General features: G+C 43.8%; 1 protein-coding gene across 2 annotated transcripts in view; it reads left to right on the plus strand.

Moving 5' to 3' along the window:
• Positions 1-19,834, plus strand: part of LOC115106370 (probable E3 ubiquitin-protein ligase HECTD2) — a 35,609-nt gene extending 15,775 nt beyond the window's left edge. For both annotated transcript variants that reach the window (XM_029629031.2, XM_029629032.2), the window contains exons 15-21: positions 2,870-3,028; positions 9,086-9,160; positions 9,286-9,373; positions 9,517-9,623; positions 17,778-17,893; positions 18,102-18,245; positions 18,415-19,834. In XM_029629031.2, coding sequence (XP_029484891.1) covers positions 2,870-3,028; positions 9,086-9,160; positions 9,286-9,373; positions 9,517-9,623; positions 17,778-17,893; positions 18,102-18,245; positions 18,415-18,535 — 810 coding nt within the window. In that variant the 3' untranslated portion in view covers positions 18,536-19,834. The remainder of the gene's footprint in view (positions 1-2,869; positions 3,029-9,085; positions 9,161-9,285; positions 9,374-9,516; positions 9,624-17,777; positions 17,894-18,101; positions 18,246-18,414) is intronic.
• The last annotated feature ends 495 nt before the right edge of the window (positions 19,835-20,329 follow it).

The raw sequence follows: 20,329 nt of genomic DNA on the forward strand, positions 1-20,329 counted from the left end.
GGCTGTCGTTGTAAATAAGAATTTGTTCTTACATTTACATTTACATTTAAGTCATTTAGCAGACGCTCTTATCCAGAGCGACTTACAAATTGGTGCTTTCACCTTATGACATCCAGTGGAACAGCCACTTTACAATAGTGCATCTAGGTCTTTTAAGGGGGGTGAGAAGGATTACTTTATCCTATCCTAGGTATTCCTTAAAGAGGTGGGGTTTCAGGTGTCTCCGGAAGGTGGTGATTGACTCCGCTGTCCTGGCGTCGTGAGGGAGTTTGTTCCACCATTGGGGGGCCAGAGCAGCGAACAGTTTTGACTGGGCTGAGCGGGAACTGTACTTCCTCAGTGGTAGGGAGGCGAGCAGGCCAGAGGTGGATGAACGCAGTGCCCTTGTTTGGGTGTAGGGCCTGATCAGAGCCTGGAGGTACTGAGGTGTACTTCCTCAGTTCCCCTCACAAGTCTCCGATTTCTAGGCTAAAGCACCATGGCTTAATTTTTTCTTCTTAACTGACATGCCTAGTTAAATAAAGGTTTAAAAAAAATAGTGGAGGGCAAGGTCATCTGATGCAGCACTCCATCACTCTCCTTCTTGGTCAAAAATCCCTTACACAGCCTGGAGATGTGTTGGGTCATTGTCCTGTTGAAAAACAAATTATAGTCCCAACAAGCGCAAACTAGATGGGATGGCATATCGCTGCAGAGTGCTGTGGTAGCCATGCTGGTTCAGTGTGCCTTGAATTCCAAATAAATCATAGACAGTGTCACCAGCAAAGGACCCCCACACCATCACACCTCCTCCTCCATGCTTCACGGTGGGAACCACACATGCGGAGATCATCCGTTCACCCAATCCGTTCACCTACCGACACAGCAGTTAGAACCAAAAATGGCAAATTTAGACTCATTAGACCAAAGGACGGATTTCCACCAGTCATGTTTCTTGGACCAAGCAAGTCTCTTCTTCTTATTGGTGTTCTTTAGTAGTGGTTTCTTTGCAGCAATTTGACCATGAAGGCCTGATTCATGCGGTCTCCTCTGAACAGTTGATATTGAGATGTGTCTGTTACTTGAACTCTGTGAAACATTGATTTGGGCTGCAATTTCTGAGGCTAACTCTAATGAACTTATCCTCTGCAGCAGAGGTAACTCTGGGTCTTCCTTTCCTGTGGTGTTCCTTGTGAGAACCAGTTTCATCATAGCACTTGATGGTTTTTGCGACTGCACTTGAAGAAACTTTCAAAGTTCTTAACATTTTCCGTATTGACTGACCTTCATGTCTTAAAGTAATGATGGACTCTTGTTTCTCTTTGCTTATTTGAGCTGTTATCGCCATAATATGGACCTGGTCTTTTACCAAATAGGGCTATATTCTGTATACCACACAAACCTTGTCACAAAACAACGGATTGGCTCAAACTCATTAAGAAGGAAAGAAATTCCACAAATTAACTTTTAAGAAGGCACACCTGTTAATTGAAATGCATTCCAGGTGACTACCTCATGAAGCTGGTTGAGAGAATGCCAAGAGTGTGCAAAGCTGTCATCAAGGCAAGAGTGGCTACTTTGAATATATTTGTTTAACACTTTTTTGATTACTACATGATTCCATATGTATTATTTCATAGTTTTGATGTCTTCGCTAATATTATACAATGTAGAAAATAGTAAAAAAAATAAAGAAAAACCTGTGAATAGGTGTGTCCAAACATTTAAAAAGGTTTACAGAATAACACTACCCAAAGGGCCCTCTATTGGTAGAATGACACTACCATGTATTCAGCACTTTCTGGGTGTTCTACAGAGACGACAGTCAGTGTGTGTTGGGAGTCGCAGCTTGTGCGCACGTGGCTCTCCCCTTGGGTACGGCTGACTCGAATCTCGCCAAGTTGCACAATCACAAGTGATGAGGCAGACACAGAGGCAGCCAGTAGCCAGGAGCCAGGGCCGTGTCCTGGCTTTACCTCTCTCCATTGTCTGCTGTCCCCTCCTTGCCTGAGGCATGTTCAGCCAGCCTGAGCTAGTCCACCCACATACCCCTACTCCCCTTCCACCTCACCAGTCTGTCTGCCACTCGGGTTGGAATTACTGCACACTGACCGACACTGAAGTGGCTATGTGTCTCTGTCTGAAACTGTGCAACCAACACCACAGGGAGGGCGGAGTGATGAAAAATGCCGTGTCACAACAGAGAATAAAGAGAGAGAGAGCGAGAGAGATAGTGATAAAAACGGAAAGGTTCTGTTTTGTTTTATTTTGTGGGCTGCAAGTCTGGCTGGAGCGGTCTGATTTTCATTCTCCGCCTCTCAGTTCCCATGGAATTTTCCCCAAGTCTGCGCCAATATAAGTTGAAGCATTTCCCCAAACTCTATTCATCTATTTAGCAAGCTAGGGAGCTCTGCAGCTTAGCCTCTCCCACAGAAGTTCCATATGGGCGACACATGAAGTGAGATCTGCCAGAAGCAGCTGGAACCACTTTAGGAGTTCAGGCTCCGTCCAATTTCATTATAAATGCATAATACACCTGCTGTTTAAATTCGCTCTTCAGATCTGCTACTAGCCAATATACATGGCAAAATACTGTGTTAATCGAGTGATAATTGTGATCATTACCACACGCTGCAGGGTCTGTGAAGCTAGTATAAAATGCTGTCATTGTTACGAAGTATGAAGAACTCAGGAGCACAATACTGCTATGCTACATTCAAGGAATATAACTAACCACATTTTAATCTGTTCTTCTAGTGGAGTATATGAGTTCTCTTAATGATAACCCTGAGTCATTTGGTGTTGGAAGGTAATTGCTTTCTTTTACAAAGGATCTGTGATTACCGCCTTACCATAGACTTTGATACACCCTCAACTTGATATGTGTCAGCTCATGGGACTGGCCGTCTACAACAGCATCACTCTGGACATCAGCTTCCCACCCTGTGTCTACAAAAAGCTGCTGACCTCGCCCGTGGTGCCGTGTGACCTCGATCTCCCCGTTGGCATGGCGACCCTCACCCTGGACGACCTGCAGCAGGTCATGCCTGTATGTACACAACACAAGCTGTGACTCTCACTAGCGTTATTTCCCATTACACTGCACTCTCCTCCTAACGATCACAAGTACAAGAATATTGATTGCAGTGGTCAAAGAAACATTTCTATACTTGCAAAGTACTCCTCTGTTTAAGGATAATTATTTCTACAATCAAATGAATGGACGTGATGCTTATGAGAGGACATTTTAGAATGATTAAGATTTTCTCTGATGGGTGTAGAGTGTTGATTTGTACAGTATATGAATATGGATGTACAGTTGAAGTCTACATACACAAATTTCTTCTAAACTAACTATAGTTTTGGCAAGTCGGTAAGAACATCTACTTCATGCATGACACAAGTATTTTTTCCAACAATTGTTTATAGACAGATTATTTCACTAATAATTCACAGTATCACAATTCCAGTGGGTCAGAAGTTTACATAAACTAAGTTGAATTTCGCTCAGGAAGAAGATGCGTTCCGTCTCCTAGAGATGAAGGTACTTTGGTGCGAAGAGTGCAAATCAATCCCAGAACAACAGAAAATGGCCTTGTGAAGATGCTGGAGGAAACAGGTACAAAAGTATCTATATCCACAGTAAAACGAGTCCTATGTCGACATAACCTGAAAGGCCACTCAGCATGGAAGAAGCCACTGCTCCAAAACCGCCATAAAAAAGCCAGACTACGGTTTGCAACTGCACATGGGGACAAAAATTGTACTTTTTGGAGAAATGTCCTCTGGTCTGATGAATGAAAAATAGAACTGTTTGGCCATAATGACCATCGTTATGTTTGGAGGAAAAAGGGGGAGGCTTGCAAGCCGAAGAACACCATCCCAACCGTGAAGTACGGGGGTGGCAGTGCCATGTTCTGGGAGTGATTTGCTGCAGGAGGGACTGATGTACTTCACAAAATAGTTGGCATTGTGAGGAAGGAAAATTATGTGGATATATTGAAGCAGCATCTCAAGACATCAGTCAGGAAGTTAAAGCTTGGTCGCAAATGGGTCTTCCAAATGGACAATGAGCCCAAGCATACTTCCAAAGTTGTGGTAGAATGGCTTAAGGACAACAAAGTCAAGGTCTTTTTATTTGTTTTGCTGGTAAATCTTTTAAATTAATTTTTTATCTTATTAACACTTTGTTTTAGCTAGCTATTTGTGTAGGTAAGTAAACACAATGAGAGTGGCCATCACAAAGCCCTGACCTCAATCCTATAGATAATTTGTGGGCAGAACTGAAAAAGCGTGTGTGAGCAAGGAGGCCTACAAACCTGACTCAGTTACCCCAGCTCTGTAAGGAGGAATGGGCCAAAATTCACCCAACTTATTGTGGGAAGCTTGTTGAAGGCTACCCAAAATATTTTACCCAAGTTAAACAATTTAAAGGCAATGCTACCAAGTACTAATTGAGTGTATGTAAACTTCTGACCCACTGGGAATGTGATGAAAGAAATAAAATTCTTAATAATAATAATTCTTAATAATTCTCTCTACTATTATTCTGACATTTCACATTCTTATAATAAATTAGTGATCTTAACTGACCTAAGACAGGGAATTCTTACTAGGATTAAATGTCAGGAATTGTGAAAAGCTGAGTTTAAATGTATTTTGGTAAATGTAAACCTCCGACTTCAACTGTATGTACAGTTGCTAGACTAAGAAGTTATATGGAGTGTGCTAAAATTAACTCCAATTTGCCCCTGTTCCTACTTATAGTTGAACAATATGTGAAGGAATAAAGGCATCATAATGACAGTAATGTGCTTGTAGTTTAGGGAGTCATATATTGTGCTATTTGTTGACGCATGGTGTCAAAGTGTTTGTGCCGTGCGCCACAGGAGTGTGAGATAGTCGACCATGTTCACACTCAATGCGGTCCCAGTCTCACCCTGCCACCAGTCTCATAACAGTGTGGCTGCTGCCAAAGTGAGATGAGGGTGATTTGGCTAGGTCTCAGAGATGCCAGGCTGGACTCCCACCATCACCTCAGATGCACCAGTGATAGATTCCTACCCACAGATGTTACACCTAGCAGTCTAACACTGCTAATGAAGCTCTCCTGGTGATGGCAGCGTTTTTTATTGATCAGGGGGGTTGAATGATGCCAGCTGTAGTTAGGGAGGTGAGATACACTTCATGTGGCATGACATGTTCTGCAATTGCCATCAATGTTATGCTTTGTTGACATAATATTTCCTTATATAATCATGTAGTTTCACATAATATGTAGATATTTGAGTTGCTATTGAAAGTGATTGAAGTACTGACATTTTCCAATATTCACCAGCAGAGGGCGCTCAAACCTAATGTATGCACATCGCCACTTGCAATCTCTACAAACTCAAAACAAACTAAATCTATGTTAATCATATACTGTTTACTTGTATGCACACAATACATTACTGCCACTAAGACTGGTATTAATCTTCTTTAGGTGTAATTGTGTAGCTTTCTATTCAGTATGCATCATATCTCATTGGGCTCCCAAGTGGCGCAGCGGTCTAAATGACTGTGTCTCAGTTTTAGCAGTGTCACTACAGACCCTGGTTCGATTCCAGGCTGTATCACAACCAGCTGAGATTGGGCGGCGCACAACTGGCCCAGCGTCGTAAGGGTTTGGCCGGGGTAGGCCGTCATTAGAAATAAGAATTTGTTCTTAACTGACTTGCCTAGTTAAATTAATAAACATTGCGCTGCACAGCCTTGCCAGATGTTGGTTTTTACTGGGCAGTTGGCCTTGTCTTAGCTTACATAACGGCCTCTGTTGAATACTTTTTCCTAAATTGGAGGAGGACAGTGAAAAAGCTGCCGCACGTTCTTTAAAAAGACTGACCAGCACTGACGTCAAACACGTCATTGTTCTTCGAATGATTGCGTTTGCATTGTAAAATGTATTTTGTGTGACTATGTTCTAAGGTATGGATCGGAATAGCATAATCACAGTGATGTCGTTGTATTTGGTACAAATCATTCCCTAAGTTCTAGACCTCAGCTGAATCTGGTAATGAGTGGTGTGGCTGTTGACCACGTTGAGGAGACTAAATTACTTGGTGTTACCTTAGATTGTAAACTGTCATGGTCAAAATATATCAATCAATGGTAGTGTAAAGATGGGGAGAGGTCTGTCCGTGATAAAGAGACACCCCACTCCACAAAGCAAGTCCTGCAGGCTCTAGTTTTATCTTATCTTGATATTGTCCAGTCATATGGGGTGACAGGTAGCCTAGTGGTTAGAGCATTGGGCCAGTAACCGAAAGTGTTGCTGGATTGAATCCCCGAGCCCACAAGGTAAAAATATGTCGTTCTGCCGCTGAACAAGGCAGTTTACCCACTGTTCCTAGACCAGTTTACCCACGGTTCCTAGGCTGTCATTGTAAATAAGAATTTGTTCTTATCTGACTTGCCTAGTTAAATAAAAATATATAATCAAGTGGTGTAAAGAAGGAGCTACAGTAGTTAAGCTGCAGCTTGCTCTTCACTGTAATCAGGGGGCTAATATTAATACTATGCATGCCAGTCTCTCTTGGCTAAGAGTTGAGGAAAGACTGACTGCATCAGTCTTTTTTTTATAAGACACATTCATGTTCCAAATAGTTTGCATAGTCAACTTAAACACAGCACTGACACACACACTTACCCCACCAGACATACCACCAGGGGTCTTTTCACAGTCCCCAGGTCCAGAACAAATTCAAGGAAATGTACAGTATTATACAGAGCCATGGAACACAAGTGAACAGCAAACTTGGTTTTAAAAAAAAACAAATAAAGTAACACCTCACGCATGGCACAACACCTACTTTTTGTGTGCATGTACTGACATGTAAACTACATGACCAAAAGTATGTGGACACGTGCTCGTCGAACATCTCATTCCAAAATTGTGGGTATTAATATGGAGTTGGTCTCCCTTTTTCTGCTATAACAGCAAACACTCTACTGGGAAGGATTTCCAATAGATGTTGGAACATTGCTACAGGGACCTGTTTCCATACAGCGACAAGATCATTAGTGAGGTCGGGCACTGATGTTGGGCAATTAGGCCTGGCTCGCAGTCTGCGTTCCAATTCATCCCAAAGGTGTTGGATGGAGTTGAGGTCAGGACGCTGTGCAGGCCAGTCCAATTCTTCCACACCGATCTCGACAAACCATTTCTATATTGACCTCACTTTGTGCATCGGGCATTGTCATGCTAAAACAAGAAAGGGCCTTCCCCAAACTGTTGCCACAAAGTTGGAAGCACAGAATCGTCTATAATGTCATTGAATGCTGTAGTGTTAAGATTTCCCTTCACTGGAACTAAAGGGCCTAGCCCGAACCATGAAAACCTGCCTCAGACCATTATTCCTCCTCCACCAAACTTTATAGTTGGCACTATGCATTCAGACAGGTATCGTTCTCCTGCCTTTCGCCAAACCCAGATTCGTCAGTCGAACTGCTAGATGGTGATGCGTGATTCATCACTCCAGAGAACTTGTTTTCGCTTTACACCGATGCTTGGCATTACGCATGGCCATTGAAAACCATTTCATGAAGCTTCAGACGAACAGTTATTGTGCTGACGATGCTTCCAGAGGCAGTTTGGAACTCGCTGTTGAAACCGAAGACAAACTTTTTACGCGCTTCAGCACTCGGCGAACCCATTCTGTTAGCTTGTGTGGCCTACCACTTCGTGGCTGAGCCTTTGTTGCTCCTAGATGTTTCCACTTCACAGTAACAGCGCTTACAGTTGACCGGGGCAGCTCTAGCAGGGTAGAAATTTGACGAACTGACTTGTTGGAAAGGTGGTATCCTATGACGGTGCCACGTTGAAAGTCACTGAGCTCTTCAGTCAGGCCATTCTACTGACAATGTTTGTCAATGGAGATTGCATGACTGTGTGCAAAGATTTTATAAACCTGTCAGCAATGGGTGTGGCTGAAATAGCCGAATCCACTAATTTGAAGGGGTGTCCACATACTTGTATATATATAATGTATGTGTAATTGCAAGATGTATTGTCGTTAAGTGGCAGACCCCAGTAAGACTACCTGTCGCCATTGGCGTTGGCTAATTTGGATTTGGATTTGTGTTTTTTATGGATCCCCATTAGCTGTACTCTCATGTACTCCTCCTGGGGTCCAGCAAAATGAAGGTAGTTATACCATTTTAAAAACATTACAATACATTCACAACAGATTTCACCACACATTAAGTGTGTGCCCTCAGCCACTACTCTACTACCACATATCTACAATACAAAATCCATTTGTTATCGTGTGTCTGTGCCTGTGTTTGTGTCTCTTCACAATCCCCGCTGTTCCATAACGTATATTTTTTATCTGTTTCTACTGCTACTGTATGTTACTTGATGTGGAATATAGTTCCATGTAGTCATGCTCTATATAGTACTGTGCGGCTTACATAGTCTGTTCTGGACTTGTGAAGAGACCTCTGGTGGCATGTCTTGTGGGGTATGCATGGGTGTCTGAGCTGTGTGCTAGTAGTTTAAACAGACACCTCGGTGCATTCAACATGGCAAAACTTCTTACAAAAACAAGTAGTGATGAAGTCGATCACTCCTCTACTTTGAGCCATGAGAGATTGACATGCAAATGATTCATATTAGCTCTACGTGTACATTTAAGAGCCAACTGTGCTGCCTTGTTCTGGACCAGTTGTCATTTTCCCACGTTCCTCTTTGTGGCACTAATGTGGATCCTAATCAAATCAACAACAACAGATCATGTACCATGCATACACCATATAATGGTTATTTTGTTTCCTCAATATGTGTTCTAGATTGTGTAGTTGTAAAGGCTTTACATGGTGCTCTTGCTGTTTGTTCTTACAATGTCATTAGAAGTATCAATGATGAAATGAAGTCAGATTTTCCTCCATAAAACATTCTATGAACATAGTGTTCTGTGCTGTATGAGGCAGAAGTTTCCACCGTGGCACTTTCAAATGGCAAGATGTTTTTTTTCCTCTTCACAGATTTATAAGAAGAAGAAGTCATATAGTGGTTGCAATCTATATAAAAAGCCATGCTTATAGATTTGATCTTGTGTTTCAGGATCTTTCTCATGGGCTGGCAGAACTTCTCAGCTATGAAGGCAACGTGGAGGAGGACTTCTGTACTACTTTTCAGGTGGGGAAAACACACATTCTTACACACAATAACACTTATAAAACATAATATATTTGACATCACCATAATACATACTGTTACAGCACACGGGAAGCGCTCCACTAATGTGATGAATGTCATTGTAGGTGTCACAGGAAGAACTAGGTGTGATCAAGTCCTACAATCTGAAACCGGGAGGAGATAAGATTCCTGTCACCAACCAGAACAGGAAGGGTAAGTGAGGAGTAGACAGACGCCAGAGAAAAGATCACTGTCCTGCAGTAGCTTGGGATATCTAACAGTACACTGCCTTTCAGACTATGTGGCAATTGTTTGTTCTCTCATAGTTGATTGTTTGATTATTCTTGTCTTTGCAGAGTATGTCCAGCTGTACGTAGATTTCCTGCTGAATAAGTCCATTTACAGGCAGTTTACTACCTTCTACTATGGCTTCCACAGTGTGTGCACCTCCGACGCTTTGATGGTAAGAATGTCAAGACTTTTGGGCTTCCCGAGTGGCACAGTGGTCTAAGGCACTGCACCCCAGTGCTAAAGGCGTCACTACAGATTCGGGTTTGAACCCAGGCTGTGTTGCAGCCGGCCGCGACCGAGAGACCCATGAGGCGGCGCACAATTGGCCCAGAATCGTCCGGGTTTCGGAGAGGGTTTAGCCGGCCAGGATGTCCTTGTCCCATTGTGCTATAGCAAGTCCTGTGGCGGGCCGGGTGCATGCACGCTGACACGGTTTCCAGTTGTACAGTGTTTCCTCCGACACATTGGTGCTGCTGGCGTCCGGGTTTAGTGAGCAGTGTGTCAAGAAGCAGTGTGGCTTGGCAGGGTCATGTTTCAGAGGATGCATGGCTGTCACGGATGTGTGGAGAGACGCACCAAGGCGCAGCGTGATTAAAGTTCCACATATTTATTTAAGCGAAACTTCCAAACAAAAAGAAACAAACAACGAACCGTGACATCAGAGGTGCAACATGCACTAACTCAAAACAATATCCCACTCAGCAGGTGGAAACAGGGAACCCTTAAGTATGATCCCCAATTAGAGACAACGAACCTCAGCTGCCTCTAATTGGGAACCATACCAAGAGCACCAACATAGAAATAATACACCTAGAACAGCCCCTAGTCACACCCTGACCTACTATACCATAGAGAACCAAGGGCTCTCCATGGTCAGGGCATGACAGTACCCCCCCCAAAGGTGCGGTGTCCGGCCACAAAACCTGAAACCAACTTGGGAGGGTAGGGGGGTGATTCGTGTCGGTGGCGGCTCCGGTGCAGATTGTAGCCCCCGCCCAGACCCCGGATCCGGCCATGGCGCCGGGCTGAACGCCGTGGGCATCGGCGCCAAGGAGGGCTCCGGCCTTGGAGCGGGACAGGACGCCGTACCTGGACTGGGCACCGGCGCAGAGGAAGGCTCCTGCCAAGGAGCGGGACTGGACTCCATGCCTGGACTGGGCACTGGCGCAGAGGAAGGCTCCTGCCAAGGAGCGGGACTGGACTCCATGCCTGGACTGGGCACTGGCGCAGAGGAAATATTCTGCCATGGAGCTGGACTGGGCACCGTGTCTGGACTGGGCACCGGTGCAGAGGAAGGCTCCTGCCATGGAGCTGGACTGGGCACCGGTGCAGAGGAAGGCTCCTGCCATGTAGCTGGACTGGGTGCCGTGTCTGGACTGGGCACCGGTGCAGAGGAAGGCTCCTGCCATGGAGCTGGACTGGGCACCGTGCCTGGACTGGGCACCGGTGCAGAGGAAGGCTCCTGCCATGGAGCGGGACTGGCCGCCGTGCCTGGACTCTCCAAACCTTTGACCGTCGCTGTAGGTTCCGGACTGTGGACCGTCGCAGGAGGTTCCGGGCTGTGGACCTGTCGCAGGAGGTTCCGGGCTGTGGACCTGTCGCAGGAGGTTTCGGACTGTGGACCGTCGCAGGAGGTTCCGGGCTGTGGACCTGTCGCAGGATGTTCCGGACTGTGAAACATCGCCGGAAGCTCTGGACGGGGAAGCGTCGCCGGAAGCTCTGGACGGGGAACCGTCACCGGATGCTCTGGACTGGTGACACGCACTTCAGGGCGAGTGCGAGGAGCAGGCACAGGACGTACCGCACTGGGGAGACGCACTTCAGGGAGAGTGCGAGGAGGAGACACAGGACTTACTGTACTGGAGAGGCACACTAGAGGCCAGTTACGTGGAGCCGGCCCAGGTTTCACCTGACTGATGACACCTTCCTCCTAATGCCTGCGTTGCCGCATACTCCTAGCCAACTCCATTCTCTGGTACTCTCCTTGGGTCGACCGACCACCTCTCTATCTCCTCCCAGGTGGTCTCTGGCTCTTCCCTCTGCTCAGCCGCCAGCTCCATGTGCCCCCTCCCCCCCAAAACATCTTGGGGTTTCTGTGGCCGTGATCTGATGACACGCTCCTCCAGAGTTTGCCATTCGGGCTCTGGCACTCTCCTCGGCTCAACCGACCACCCCTTGTGCCCTCCCCCCCAAAAATCTTGGGGTTGTCCTTGGGCTTTCTGTGGCCCCGGCGTCGTCGCCATCCTCCCTCATAACCTTCCGTCTGCCGCCAAGGAAGGGTCCTCTCATGTTCTCCCAAGTCCAAAACTTCCTCACCTCATGTTCACGCTGCTTGGTCCTTTGTTGGTGGGATATTCTGTCACGGATGTGTGGAGAGACGGGCCAAGGTGCAGCGTGATTAAAGTTCCACATATTTATTTAAGCGAAACTTCCAAACAAAAAGAAACAAACAACGAACCGTGACATCAGAGGTGCTACATGCACTAACTCAAAACAATATCCCACTCAGCAGGTGGAAACAGGGAACCCTTAAGTATGATCCCCAATTAGAGACAACGAACCTCAGCGGCCTCTAATTGGGAACCATACCAAGAGCACCAACATAGAAATAATACACCTAGAACAGCCCCTAGTCACACCCTGACCTACTATACCATAGAGAACCAAGGGCTCTCCATGGTCAGGACGTGACAATGGTTCTCGACCTTCTCCTCTCCCGAGTCCTGGATATCACAAAAAAGGGGTAGAAATGTTTTTGCAAAAAGAAAATGTCAAGACTTTTAATGTCAAAATGAATTAATAAATTAATCCTAATTGGCGTGACAAACTGTAGAACCATTGTCCATAATGGTTCTTTAAAGAACCATAAAAAAGGGTTCTATATATCCCCAAAAATATCCCATTTGAGGTAAGACCCAGATGCATACAACGTCGAATTAACAACAGTTTATTAATCCAATAGGGGCATGCAAAAGACAGGTCAAGGGCAGGCAGAGGTCAGTAATCCAGATAGGTGGGGCAAAGGTACAGGGCGGCGGTCAGGGTAGGCAGAGGTCAGTAATCCAGATAAGTGGGGCAAAGGTACAGGGCGGCAAGCAGGGTCAGGGCAGGCAGAAAAGGTCAAAACCGGAAAAACTAGAAAACAGGAACAATCGAGAGAGACCAAGGGAAAACCGCTGGTAGGCTTAACGAAACAAAATGAACTAGCAACAGACAACCAGAGAACACAGGTATAAATATACAGGGGATAATGGGGAAGATGGGTGACACCTGGAGGGGGGTGGAGACAAGCACAAAGACAGGTGAAACAGATCAAGGTGTGACATAAAAGGGTTATAACCATGTTTTGGTGCTATATATAACTTTTTTAATGGTTCTTTATAGAACCTTAGGAAATAGTTAGTTATAACAGCTTACAGGTTCCATTTAGAACCTTCAAAAAAGGGTTCTGCTAGGGTTAAAAGCCAAATAACCCCTATCTGGTATTATTTAGAACCATTATTTGTTAGTGTGTATCACTGAAAGTGAAAGGACATCATTTGTTGTGCTGCATTTCAGTGCCAGCTGGTCCTGCTTGAAGTGTCAATAGTGTTCAACTCATGTAGAAAGTTCCTGATTAGGCAGCGTAGGGAGAAACGTGAGGTCCATTTTGCATTTGCATTTTACAGAGTGGCAATGAGGAGTTGGGACTTGGCTGTGTGTGCATGAGGGTGTGTGAGTGAGTGTACTGTTCCTCGCTGCCTGCTAAATGTGTTCACAGAGCTCCCCTCCCCCTCTCTTGACATAGGCCTCCTAACAGGGATTTTTGTGTACTCTGTCTCCACCCTGTAACCAGGGATCTTTGGGCCATAAGGGGGAGGCTCGTATGAGTGGCCTATAGAAAGTGTACGTGGGAACCACAATAAATGACGAGAGTGACGTCCTTCCACGAATATAAATCAGACAGACCACAAAGCTTCTGTATTCATGCAGAACCAGGCCAGCTTTATGGTTAGATTTGCATGGTTTGACATGGGAGGATCTGGCTCTCTCTGGCCGTTATCAATTGCTTTCCCATTAGTTAATTAACTGTTTCCTTGCTGACCTGATGACAGAAACCGAACGGCATATTGTGGAACTAACAATGAGTGAAAGATGGACCACACCAACCGTCTTTGATAGGCAGGCCATGGTCTGTATCCAGACCCGTACGGACCACGGGTCCCCATCAAAAAATACAATTTTGTTGTAATGTTTGAGTCACTCAGATAACATACGAACACATTAAGACATGGCAAAATGTGTAGAATTGCAGGAAATAAGCTTCAAAACTACAACATTTTCTCTCCAACAACAAGAGCAATGTAATCAGTGTGTGTCGTGGACAGTGCTTGTGTTGGGGTTGGAGTTTGCTACACTGATAAATGTCAATATCAATCCGGACCTTTTCCACCTAGGACATTTCTGTGACTGGACCTTTTCAAATTGTATTTGAGTAACCCTGGACTACATCAAGTAATCAATCAATTAGAATCAATTCAAATTGACATGATTAAAACACACTGGGGTACTGCAATTAACTGTAGTGTAGTGAACTTTCAGATGAACTGACAGCGATGGAAATTTCGCTCATTGTTGTATTGCGGTCATTGGTATCTGTCTGGGCAAGGACTCTGCTGCACTTGCAAAAACAAATATTTGACTGTTCAATTATCTGTTTGCTGTACGTGTCACTGAATGCCAGAGTTGGTATTTATGCCACAGCTGAACCGACCACAAACCACAGTTAAACATTCATTCAATTATTTTCCTGGTGCAGTAATTTTAGCATGCATGCTGAGTCTATCCATTTTGGATAATGGAGATTGAAAAGAAACACAAAAATAGGAATCTAATATGCATTGTTGGGTTCTAAATGAACAGAGTAAAAAAAACTGGACGCTTAGTAAAGCTCAAACCAAGTTTATTCACACAGTTTATTGGTCCTACAGCTGCATAAGACCAAAAACATATTCACACAAGTACTGGTATTTAACCCTTTCTCCTATGCTGAGTCTCCTACACATCTGAACAGCCAATACATCTCTATTGCTAATAGAACCTTAGTGATATCTGTTCTTCCTTACTTCATCTGACCTGACCTCTGCCCCAAATTCCTCACTCCTCCCCATAGGATCCCTGATGTCCAAAGATAACATATTCTGACAGAATGTAAACGGTCTAAATTCCCCTCTTTCCCTCAGTGACATGAATAAGGAAACTTCATATTTTCAATTTAGAACTCAGAACCCATCAGAATTGAACAGGAATGTAATTTTCAACAGAATGCAATGCAGTGCAATATCAGAATCAGTAATACTATGTCATTTGTCGCAATGACTAAACTTGACGGGGTCTCAAATGACAAATGTCCCTGAGCTTTTTGTTTTTGCACCGAGACTAAAACAAAAATCCCTGTTTCAATCTTGGTAGGACTTGCTACTTAATATGGTCTTGTTGCACCAGCACCAACATAGAACTTGCCAGTAGTTAGATATATTCAGTACTGCTTCTATTTTTTGTTCTGTTAGTACAATCTATTCGATTTTTCCTCTTAGCTTTCAAAGGCAGTGCATGCTCATATGAACAGGCTCATATTGTACATGTATTTTCATGCTGGTCAGTGAAAGTGGGACAGAAACATGTACTGTACATGTAGGAAAAGTCAGCTTTTAGCCCCCACATGGCCCCACGCCAGTGAATGCAATCGGCTTTCAAACCAGCTCCTTGATACAGTTACGCAATGGTTGTCTACGCTTGCATTAATTACGCAACACTGCTGTGACAGCAATAACTCACTGGCTGTCTAGTGGGGTGAGGGGAGAGAGGGAAAATGGGGGAGAGAGGGGAAAGAAGGTGTAGCAGACCACAGTTTGATCTGTCCCAGATTCTTCAGTAACTCTATACCTCAGCTGGATCTTGCCATTGGCTTGGCTTGCTCTAGCTAGTCATCAGGTTGCATTTCTGTTTGCACTTCATGAACAAGGTGAAACTGTGCTGCTGTGAGGCACTCCTGCAGAGCGTGCACTGCCTGACAGTGCTGTCTGGGTGTGTTTGGATAAAGTGGAGTCATGATGTGATAACCCAGCTAGCACACAACTTTCTGAGAACCATATGTTTCTTTGCGCTTGGTGAGAGCGTGGTTGTCCTATAGTTATTTGGCATATAACCTTCCCACAATGTTCTGGGAACGGTGCAGGATACCCAGATAGCACATAACGTTCTGAGAACCATATGTTTCTTCGGTGGGAATTTTAGTACTATGTTTTATGCAGGTTTCCTCATGGTTCTATTTAAAGTCATGTTCTCAGAACGTTCAGAGAACATTAAGAAACAATATTTTTTCAGTACTTCAGCATAATGTTTTCTGCAGGTTCTATTTTAATTCATGTTCTCTGAACATTAAGAAAACTTTCCATAAAAAACACAAGAAAACATTAGTAACATTCAAAGAAAGTTCTAAGAATATTATTTAAAAACATACACATTCCATTCTCAGCGTCAACAAAACTCTCGCTATCCTCTATCTTTTAATATTTATTTGGATTCGAGGCAGCAGCTACTGTTCCTGGGATTGAAACAGGAAACAACACAACAAATAAAGTACATAATATACATAAATATACATAGCACTACATTTACATGACAATTTAGCCATTCAGCAGAATTTCCCATCCAGAGCGACCCTCAGCTAGTGCATTCATCTTAAGATAGACAGGCGAGACAACCACATTTCACAGTCGTATCCCAACCACGTATCACATGCATAAAACAATACATAATACAATACAAAATGCATAAAAATGGTTCGTGTCTCATCACAGTACCTGTCATGCCGTAAGGTGTTATTTTATCTGTTTTTATTTCTAGTTTGAGTTACCTGGGGTGGCAGAGAGTTTCATTTAGCCATGGCTCTATTTAATACTGTGTGTTTCCCAGCCTCTGTTCTGGACCTGGGGACTGTGAAGAGACCTCTGGTTGCATGTCTCGTGTGGTACTGAGTGTCAAAACTTGCTTGAACAGACAGACAGTTCGGTACCTTCTACACATCAACACCTCGCACAAAGACCAATAGTGATACAGTCAATCTCTCCTCAACTTTGAGCCAGGAGAGATTTACGTGCATGTCATTGACATTTGCCCTCTGTGTACATCTAAGTGAAATACGTGCTGCTCTGTTCTGGACCAACTGCAATTTGCCTATGTGCTTCTTTGCCGCACCTGACCACACAACTGGACATTATTCCAGGTGCCACAAAACTAGGACCTGTCTGGTTGACTGAGATATCAAGAAATCAGAGCAATGCCTCTTCCCATGTTAAGTGTGTTCAGGTGTGTTGGCCACGCCCACTAATTGGCCACACCTGATCTTAATAAGTGATTGTTTTCTTTAAAATGGGGTCTGTTTGAATAGACTAACATGAGTAGCTTTGTATGAGTAAAAAAAACATGGCATTCTAGCAACATCCTGGTGGTGCAGTGGACTATTCCATGATTAGTGAACAGAAGGTTCAAATCTCACAGATACCATGCCACATTTTCTTTTTAAATGTATGTGTTTGCATGATTAATGCTAATTAATTTCCATGTGACCTATCTGTGCTTAGAGTTCAAAACAGGTAATCCTAGCTAGCAGTGTTATTAAAAGTCTTATTGAAACATGTTCTCAGAATGTTATTTCTTTACTTGAATAAAACCTCCCGGGAAAACATCCAGGGAACCATAGTAAAAGTTCTCAGAACCTCAGCTTTACCGGTCAGGACACTTATGGCTTCGTTCCCAGAACCAATGGAAAACCAAAAACATACATTCCCACAACATCCAAGGAACCAAATGTGCTAGCTGGGAAGAGTGTATGGGACTTAAAGTAGGTCAAGGACAGAGTAATACAGAGAAAATATGCAACTATGTCTATTTAGTTTGCAAAATGAGGCCAAATGTATCAAGTTTGCAACTTGATAATGCTTGTATAATTTGTCTGATTAATACTTTAGACAGTGTGGGACACAACAATCCATGTATGACACTACCATAGTCATGCACTGCTCTATTTAAGTGCACATTTTAGTGCAATATTGGGTCAATGAACAGGGATTCATGATTCAGACCAACATAGTTACTCCTTGTCTTGTGTCATGCAGTAGGCAGGTTTTAATGGACAAACTCCCATGGTACTAGCACTGGTTGTCTTGTGAAGTCCTGCAGTTTCACTGGAATCCCATTGTGTCCTGTAGTTTCATATCCTGCAGTTTTACAGTTTTTCAGATTATTGCGATAGTGACTCTGTGTCATGTCCCTCTCGTTGTAGTTACTGAGGCCAGAGGAGGTGGAGATCCTGGTCTGTGGCAGTCCCAACCTGGACATGGGCTCTCTGCAGAAGGCAGCCCAGTATGAGGGCTACAGCAAGACTGACCCCACCATTAGGTACTGTAAACCCATCATCATATCATTTATTGTGTAAAAGGCCTGATGTCTTATAGATATTAAAGCCAAAATCCTGAGTTTTTAAATGACCATTGAACAGCAGGAAATATCCCAGATGGTGCATTTAATTAAAGTAGGTCCTAATGATTGTGCCTAACCCTAACCTTAAAGTAAATAATCTAATGTGTTGCTCCGTCTACGTGGTCAGGGCGTTCTGGGACGTGGTGCTGGGCTTCCCTCTGAAGTTCCAGAAAAGGCTGCTCCACTTCTCAACAGGAAGTGACCGCGTCCCCGTGGGAGGAATGGCCGACCTCAACTTCACGATCTCCAAGATTGATGCCTCCACCGAATGGTGAGATACTGCAGATGTCCTCACTGTGTTCTTTCTTATTCATTGTAAACATGTTGAAATGTACTAAAAGCAGACCTCCTTTATTCAGTTGCTATTGTCGCATTTGATTTATACAGAACAGCAACTGTGAACAAACGTGAATTTATCGTTGACATTTTCTTCCTTCCAGGTTGCCTATATCTCACACATGTTTCAACCAGATCTGCCTGCCACCATACAAAAACAAAAAAGAACTGAAGCAGAAGTTAACTATTGCCATTTCAAATGCGGAGGGATTTGGACTGGAGTGAACTCAGATAACGACAATGGTTAAACTGCCATTTATCTTTGGTTCGTGGTCAGTAGGGTGTGTATATTTGAACATGTTCAGATATGCTACCAGTAATCTCTCAGCTTTCAGTATTTCTTAACAATATACTTAATTAACCAATCTGTTTCTGTAGAATATTGAGTGAAAAGTTACATTACAAGTATAGCCTTCAAAGCTCCCCCGTTTGTGCTATAAATAACTTGCCTTTTGGATATCAACATGGACATGGAAAATGTTCTGCCCTGTCCATTAAGCAATGGAGTTGTTTATTAAAGTAAGAGGTTGAATGTAGGTCAGAACAGGGCTGGGTTGGTCTGTGATAAAATAGTTAGACAAACAGTCTGCCAGTACTGTGGTGTCAGCTCTTAAAGTGACAGAGCCCATCTCTCCTCCTGAACAGAGTTCCTGTACCGCCTCTCTTTGACAAAGGCCTTTTCAGGCCTAAGATTTAAATCATTCCGAGTCTGATGGTAAATTATGAACACAGATATTATCTTGTTGGTATTTATACTAATATATTTTGTTTTCAGAGGTCTCAGAAGTTTTGAAACATTTGGAAGACGTTTCCGTTATGTTGTTCGGGAGCAGAGTTTTTAGACGAACCTTTCTGGATGTTTTCATGTAGAGCATGAAAAGGAATCAAGCTTCGGTAAGGTTTATCATGTTGGGGCGGCAGGTAGCCTAGGGGTTAGTGTTGGTCCAGTAACCGAAAGGTTGCTAGATTGAATCCCCGAGCTGACAAGGTAACAATCTGTCCTTCTGCCCCTGAACAAGGCAGTTAACCCACTGTTCCTAGGCCGTCATTGTAAATAAGAATTTGTTCTTAACTGACTTGTCTAGTTAAATAAAGGATAAATAAATACAGTAGTGTGCTGGTATATGGCTATTATTTATGTGGGAACTTACTGTGTACCTTGTTTGCTTACTCCCACATTGTCGGTGATGCCTCTCGGTACAGATTACTTCTCTTGGTACAGTTGGCATATTGTATGGAGAGGTATGAAATAGTTACAAAACACCAATGAGATCACGATTGATATCAAGGCAAGTATGAGTTCGGTGGACCTCGCACACCTGCAGGTTAGAACGATGAGATGGATTCATGAAATGTACAGTATCGGGAACTATGTCATGTGATTTAATGCTGTTGTAAAGGGATCTCTTTTGTAAAGTGGTGACACTTGTGTGGTAGTTAGTTCGCTCAGGATGTCCACATTTCATGGACTGTATGATTCTTATAAAATCTTGAAAATAAAAATAAGGTCTTTGTTGAAACAGATCTGTTTCATGTGTCTCTCCTGTTGCATGTGGTGTCCAATTAACCAAAGGTTACCAGGCTTAGACGATCTTGCCTTACATTGAGTCCTCCCTCATCACTCTTTCTCCTCAGGTAATGGACACTTACACTAAAGAATGTCTGCCTGTGCTTCTCTAACAGGAGCAATCGGTTGTTTGGATTTATGAGCCCAGGTCAACCGTTTATAGTTCTCCCCAACAGTGAGGAAGTGAAGTTGCAATGCATACCACCAACTGTGATGTAATGGAAGTTAGTTAAAGTATACTGCATAGATAACTATTTACATCTCATCATTGAATGTATATGTTGGACATTGGGGATTTAGTCACAGTTAAGTTCAGTGGAGGCTGCTGAGGGGAGGACGGCTCACAATAATGGCTGGAATGGAGTGCATGGAATGGCATCAAACACATGGAAACCATGTGTTTATTTGATACCATTCCACTGATTCCTCTCCAGCCATTACCACGAGCCCAT

This window comes from Oncorhynchus nerka, linkage group LG23 (assembly GCF_034236695.1).
Source record: "Oncorhynchus nerka isolate Pitt River linkage group LG23, Oner_Uvic_2.0, whole genome shotgun sequence".
NCBI lineage: Eukaryota > Metazoa > Chordata > Actinopteri > Salmoniformes > Salmonidae > Oncorhynchus > Oncorhynchus nerka.